This window comes from Panthera pardus, unplaced genomic scaffold (assembly GCF_024362965.1).
Source record: "Panthera pardus isolate Hobbes unplaced genomic scaffold, ASM2436296v1 HiC_scaffold_16, whole genome shotgun sequence".
NCBI lineage: Eukaryota > Metazoa > Chordata > Mammalia > Carnivora > Felidae > Panthera > Panthera pardus.
The window spans coordinates 25,858,775-25,866,137 of NW_026526721.1; the positions used below are offsets into that span (position 1 = coordinate 25,858,775).

Sequence of the window (7,363 nt, forward strand, 5' to 3'; positions counted from 1 at the left end):
AAGTATTCTTTGGCAAAACTTCTGATTCAGGTGGAGGTGTACTGGAAGTGATGTAAAATATGTTTCTTGCTGTGAGCTGTGGTTAGAATTTGAAAATATCCTCCACACTGTAGGAGTTAATGAATAAATCCTGGAGGACGGGTGAATACTATAATGGCAGTTAAGTGAATATTTTTTTAAATAGAATATTGTATTAGTGATGTAGACAATTTATTTTTCCAGGTTACTGTAGTAATAATTCACATATTTTCATGTTTCAGTGAATTCGATGACTCTTGGTGAGGTAAAGCAACTGAATGCAAAGCTCCGACAGGAAATACAGGGTAAAGACTCAGTGTCAATGTTTTATGCATGTGAAAATTTTGATACAGAAAATCCCTCATGACAGGACATTCTTAACTTTATCTGCATTTAAATTCGGAAAGGGGATTAGAACCCATTGGAACTTCCAGAGCAAAAGATTAAGAAAACGACTTCTTTATGAAATAAAGGGGAAATAAGTTTTTCTTTTTTAAGTAAAAATGGAGACAACTAAACCCATATCTCTTCCTAGCATTTTATTATGCCAGACACTGTATGAGTGTGCTTCCTAACAGTTCTTTAAAGTTGTATTAGCCCTGTTTTGTGGAGTTTTTTAAATTATAAACAATGTCAAACACAAAAGTGGTGAGAATAGTTTAGTGAACCCCTTGACCCATCTTCACCAGCTTCAACTATTATCAAAAGCATAGCTAATTTCCCCTCATCTCTGCTCATACCCATTCCTTTCACCCCATGCCCAGCATGGATTATTTGACACAGATCCCAGACAAATTTTGTCCACAAATACTCCAGGATTTTCTCTAAAAGATAATTTCTTTTAAAGGTAATCACAACCTCATTATCACACCTAAAAAAAAAAAAACAACAACAGCTAGTAATTCTTTAAACATCATCAAATACAACGCTAACACTAACAACAGTTAATGTTGATATTCCCCTGTTGTTCCCTTTTTTTTTAAACAACTGATTTTCATTTTGGTGAGGAAATTACACTTCAGAGACATTAAGTTGCTTACAAAGATCGTGCGTTCAGTTAGTAACAGATTAAGGATTCTATAACCCCTCCTTAACTCCATGGCCAGTGGTCTTAATCACACATCAGCTGAGAATAATAAAATAGTAACAATAGTAATAGTAATAGCAACTTCTGTTTATCAAGTGCTTATTCTGTGGAATGTACTTTATAGTATGATCTCATTTAATCCTCACAGTAGCCCTGTGAATTGCTTACTATTGATACCAAGGTTATACATAAGAGGAAACTAAAGCGTGTAGTTTTAGTCACTTGCCTGAGACTTATAAAAGTGTAGGAACAAGAATTCAAAAATGTAGGTAGTCTGAATCCAAAACCTCTTAAGAGGTATTTCCAGACCTGAGTATTAATGGTCACTTCCTGTCCCATAAGTCATAAATGAACCTATTTATATATTCATCCACCTTTTAAATCTTTACAGAAGTTTTTGAAGAGTTAACACACCAAGTGCAAGAAAAAGATTCTTTGGCCTCAGAGCTCCACGTCCGCCACGTTGCCATCGAACAGCTCCTCAAGAACTATTCCAAGTTACCGTGTCTGCAAGTGGGGCGAACAGGAACAAAGTCACACCTACCCATAAACAACTAAACCAAACTTAACATTTCCTTCCTTGGCCCTCATGCCCCTACCATGTACTGGTCTGCCAGGCATGACAACTTTAAAGAAGTTGAAGAAAGTTATTGGTCCCATTTTTTTATGGTCCTTAAATTTGCAAAGCTGAAGGCACTATTTAACATCTTTGTCAAATAAAGCAGATCGTTACACTCTAGTCTTCTAGGATTAATCATTTTGGTTCATTTTGGGAATCTTTCTTCCCATTATTACTAAATGGCCCTCCCTAACTTACCACATGTGACTACTGTTACAGTGTGATTTGATTAAACATTTTAATGCAATTCACCTGTCAAAACAATAGAAAATTAAACTCCTTAGATTAGTCTGAACTACTAAAGATAACTTTTAAGAGGGAAATGGAATTCATAATACACCTCTTATTTATTATGAGCAATATTTTAATACGAAAGTTTTATATATATAAATGCTATTTTAGGTACCTTTCCATTCTCTTTATAAATGTGTATTTGAATGCCTCTGTATATTATATTTACACTTTTCCTGTGTGGATACGTTCACTCATATTTCAGATCACTGCATTTTATTCTCTTAATACACTCTTTTTACTATTGTTTTCCAAAGATAAATGTATTTTGAAGTAGAAATCTATCTAGTTGAATTGTTTTGACTTCTAATAACTCTTAGGAAAGAGGAATTAATAACTTTTTAAAGCAAATATCCAAGAAAAAAAGTACATTATTTTTTTCTAACAAAAGCAGTTCTGAGTTTGTTCAGAAAGAAAATGCTAATCTAGTTTTCATATGTCAGTTTGTCTCCATAAAAGTAAAAGCCTGTTATATTTCATTATTACTTCCATTCTAATGACTTTGATGTGTTAGAATTTGGACAGAGTAAGTCACGTCTCACTTCCAAGTCCAGTGTAACATCTGTCAAATTGAATATGCTGCGAAATTGTTGTCCTATCTTTAAAAAAAAACTTAAAAATTCTTCTGTGTGCTACTTCAGATATAGGTTCAAGAATCCTTAAACTGTCCAAATTCTCTTGTCAGTATTACTGACCTGAAAAAAGCATTATGAGGTGTTTTTCTAAACTTTAGAACTTAAGAGAGAAAGAGAAGACTGCTTGACACAGGAAAACAAAACTCTAATTCAAAAAAATAAGCCCATTTTAAAAGGATATTCTTGTAAGTTGCCTGTGATGTTTCCAAAGAATTCTGAACTAGTATGTTGTCTCAGACAGCTAGGTAAGTTTTATAACAATGTATTATATAGTAAAAGCTATAACCAATACAGAATTAAAATGGGCTCTAAATTCTGTTTTGTGTTGGTGCTAGAATATATTTATGAGGTAAAATCTTTGCTTGAAAGAATCTACAGAAAAGCCCATTAACTTGGCGGCTTCATGCATAAAGATATGAATGACTTCTATTTTAAATTTGGCAGCCTGCTCTGGCTTGGGTCAGAGTTTAGTCTGAACACAAAACAGTATTTGACTAAGCAAAGAAACGCCTCAGTCTAGTAGAAAACAATTTTTTGTAATACTAATGTGTTAAATTTGCCTGAGAGTATTAATTGATATCTCAATTGATTTCATTTTGTTTTCTTTTAAGTCTGACATAACTGCTTTTCAGAGGGAGCTTTTGAAAAATACTTTGAATTTCTCTCAGTTTTTCGAGGCATCCAAAATGAATTTGAAATCCAGGGAGTGTGGGGATACATTGCCTTAGTTTTGATAAGCTTTAAACTGAACGTGTGCAATATCAAAATCTTTATAAATTTACAAGTTAAATAAAGACATTTCCTGATGATGCCAGTAAATATCTTAGTAAGTGCTTAGTTGTTAGGTCACATTTTTTTAATTTGACTTTACTCTTTTTTTGGCATAATTCATCAAGAATGTTTCCAGCCAGTGTGCTTGCACACATTTGTGCTTCTATTTAGATCACTTAGGGACAGTCATAAAAGTTTGGGATGTGTTGCATTTGATATCAGTAGTAGCCTATTTCCAGAGTATGAGCCATATGGTGCAGTCCTAAATGCAACAGTGTTAATCCAAAGAAAAGGGTTTGCTTTGTTTTTGGCAAATATGTAGCTTTACTAATGAGTTTGGAACAATTGGGTGGGATTGTGCATGTACTAAGTAAGGTCTTAACTGAGGATTCTGATTTATTTCATTTAGATATTTCTACCTAAGCTCTTCAAAGGAAAGGTGCTGTAAACAATCTGCGGTGCTGGTACTCATATTAGTACTTTATTTGAATGAATACTGTAGTGAAAGAATTTTTCTTGAAGGACTTTGCACAGTAGTTTATCCAACCATTTGGTAAACTTTGATTCCTTTGTTAGTTTTCTTGATTGAATGAAGATGTAGTTACTGTATATGCTAAAAGGAGGAGAAGGGACAGAGTTGAGTTCTGAGAGAATATGAAAAACTACAAATATTGTTACCATCCTTGGCTATTCTTCTGTACAGTTGTTAGTACTTTTTGAGGAAGTTTAGAAGAAAATCTCATATATACCATCAGTTTCAAAAATGGCAAAAGGGAGAAGACCGCCAGTCTAACATTTCCAGAGCTTATATTATTAAGGGGAGTGAAATAAAACTAATGTTTTTTTCATGTTAGATTTCATAATTTTAGACAAATTGGATGGAGTTTTAAAAATCAACTTGAAGTCCAAAGTGATTTTGACCACACAAGATTGTTCACATTAGAGATTAAAGTTTTCAAATTTGTTCAGACTTTTAATTAAGGTAAAAATCTATTTTAATTTTGAGGTTATCACCCTTTGACCCTAACATTTAATATCCAAATTAGTCTTTCTTTTTTTTTTTAAGAAAAAAAAGGTATGCACTTAGGACATCACTTAGGTGATACAGACAGCAAAATAGTGTTTCATTCCATTATGTAGTTCTTAAATGTTGGAGCAAAGAAATGTTCTTAGTTTTTCAAATTTATGCGCATTTCACCACAAAGTGCCCATTTTTACATACACTTGAGAATTATTTTTAAAATAATAAGTTCATGTTGGGAAGTGATTTCCAAAATATAGTCAAAATATATTTTATTGGCGTCTTGACAGGCATCTTGAGATTTCCTGGGGTTTTCATCTGACCACATTGTTTAACACTGAAAATGGTTTAAAGTGCTTTCTTTTCTCGTTTAGATATTTTTTACCTTGGCATTTACACTGTTGAGACTTGTCAGTTTTTGCTAGGATTTTTTAAATTAATTTTTGAGGATCTGTTTGTGTTAATGTTTACCAGTTTTGCTTTTACTTTGTTTTGTATTAATGTTATAAAATTCAATTTAAAATGTATACGCTCTAAATTTAAGTAAGAACTATTAAAGAATAAATTATTTGTATCGCTTAGAAGGAGGTTCAGTTGGTGACCATAAAATTGTGACATAAAAGTTTTCAAATGGGACAGTGTAAAGGTCTAATAGTGTTTCTTTTTTTCTGATTTACTGACAGATATTGCTTATACTGAAGTAAGATATCTGAGTATTTTTAAGTACTTAATAAAAAGTTTAGTACTCTACAATTTTTTTAATTTTAATTTTAATTTTGTTATTAACTTCAGGTTGGTGGGAGTAATTATGGAGGGAATTTGTGGTGAGAATCAGTGAGAGATAAAATCTTCAAAGGTTATTCTTGCCATGTTAAGTTTTGTGGTGGTAGCATGGGAAAGAGTTTATTTACCAGAATAATAAGGTAATAGAGCTCCAGCACAAGGAAAAGTACCTTGGAGGAGGGCTCTAGTACTGTGGAATAACGAGGGTCTGTCCTACATCTCAGTATTTCCATTCACTTCATCCCTTCCTAATTGCCCTTATTATAGAATTTAGTCTAACGTATTAAGCAACTTAGTCATCTTGCTATGAACCAATCATAGCAAGTCTCTAGCATTAGATTTTTTTTAGCACCTAGCTTGTAACCTACTTTTCCCTATTCTTTTTGGTTTAAAAAGAGTCCAGCCTACGAATGCATTTTAGTAATACTGAATTAGTACACAATTTTAAGCTTACCAAAGTAAAACAAAAAAATCATGAAGATGTGTATTCCCCACCCCCCTAAATTGTTAGTTGAACTTTCCTCAGCTGCACACACAGCAAAGGGAATTTTAGCAAATGTGTGTTTCTTTTTTCAAACTTGTGTAGAATGTTTATTTCCGTCTGCTGCCTCCAAAAGAGGCAGTTTACAAAGTATTCAGTAGTGACTTCTGTTTAAATGCTGCCATCCCTACTTTTATAGTCCGTATGTGTGTGTTAACCTTGTTTTAAAGTAGCATATACTAGATCATTGAACTTATCTCTCTTTGCTGTTAGAAATTTATGTTACAAAATTGTGCTAGGGTCTTTGGGAAAAGAAAATGAAACTACTGGTAAAAAACAAGTTGGTTTTAAGAGGGTTTCAGACATTACTGGGTATTTTTTCTTTTAAAACCGCAATAATTTATATATTTGTATTGTTCTGCTTTGGAACTGTAACTGCATATGCTTGTCTATTTTTAATTTTACAACAATAAAATAAATATTTTGTTATCTGTTAGCTTCAGTGGATTTTTTTTTAATATTTATTTTGAGAGAGACAGAGAGTGCAAACAGGGGAGGGGCAGAGAGAGAGAGAGAAAGAGAGAGAGCAAATCCCAAGTAGGCTCCGTGCTGTCAGTGCAGAGCCCAATGCGGGGCTCTATCCCCCATGAATCGAACCATGAGATCATGACCTAGGCCAAAATCAAGAGTCAGGTGCTTAACTGACTGAGCCACTCTTTTTCTTTCCTTAAATGGATGACCTATATGAAGGGTTTTGTTTGCAGGCTTAGGGAGTCTATACTTAACAATCATCTTCTAGCAATTTATCTTAATTTTTTGTGAGAATCTCTTTGAGAGTTAATATTCCCTCTGTATCAAGAGCCCAGAAACAGGAAATAAGATTCTTGTGGCTTACTGGGTGTCTGTGCAACTTTTTAAATTGGAGTGTACTTTGCATACAATAAATACACAGGTTTTAAGAGTGGTATTTGAGTTTTAGCAAAGGTACACAACTGTGTAACCATCAACCTTTGTGACCCTTTCCAGTCGTCTTAACTCCCCATTTCCCCTCCACTGTTCTGACTTCCATCACTGTAATTTGCATTTGGCTATATTAGGACATTACATAAATGTTACACAGGATATACTGTACTCATTTGCCTTTGGCTTTTTTCATGCAACCGGATGCTTTGAAATTTCTTCCATATTAACAAAAAGATGACTAATTTGTGCCCTCTTTTTTTTTCTTCTGACCAGTATTCTATTATTGTATGAATGTATTGTAAATTGTTTATCCATTCACCTGTAATGGACATTTTAATTGTTTCCCGTATGGGATTAATATGAATAAAGCTGTTATGAATATTTTTAAATTGGCTTTTAAAATAATATTAAAATAGAAATTAAAGTATTCAAGGTCATTAACTGTGGTTAGCATTATTAATCCAAATATTCACAAATTACAATTTTTCCCCACAGATGATTTTTAAAGTAATGTATATGCTTTTGCGATAATTTATTTATTTTTAAATTTTTTTATTTTAATGTTTATTTATTTTTGAAGGAGAGAGAGACAGAGCATGAGTAGGGGAGAGGCAGAGAGAGAGGGAGACACAGAATCTGAAACAGGCTCCAGGCTCTGAGCCGTCAGGACAGAGCCCGATGCATGGCTCGAATT

At 33.2% G+C, this 7,363-nt stretch overlaps 1 protein-coding gene across 3 annotated transcripts in view; it reads left to right on the top strand.

The window, feature by feature from the left end:
* The window catches only part of CUNH21orf91 (chromosome unknown C21orf91 homolog), a 32,445-nt gene extending 26,243 nt beyond the window's left edge, over positions 1-6,202 (top strand). For 2 of the 3 annotated variants that reach the window (XM_019467765.2, XM_053903181.1), the window contains exons 4-5: positions 261-323; positions 1,497-6,202. In XM_019467765.2, coding sequence (XP_019323310.1) covers positions 261-323; positions 1,497-1,663 — 230 coding nt within the window. In that variant the 3' untranslated portion in view covers positions 1,664-6,202. The remainder of the gene's footprint in view (positions 1-260; positions 324-1,496) is intronic. The other variant, XM_019467768.2, reaches the window with a different exon arrangement.
* The last annotated feature ends 1,161 nt before the right edge of the window (positions 6,203-7,363 follow it).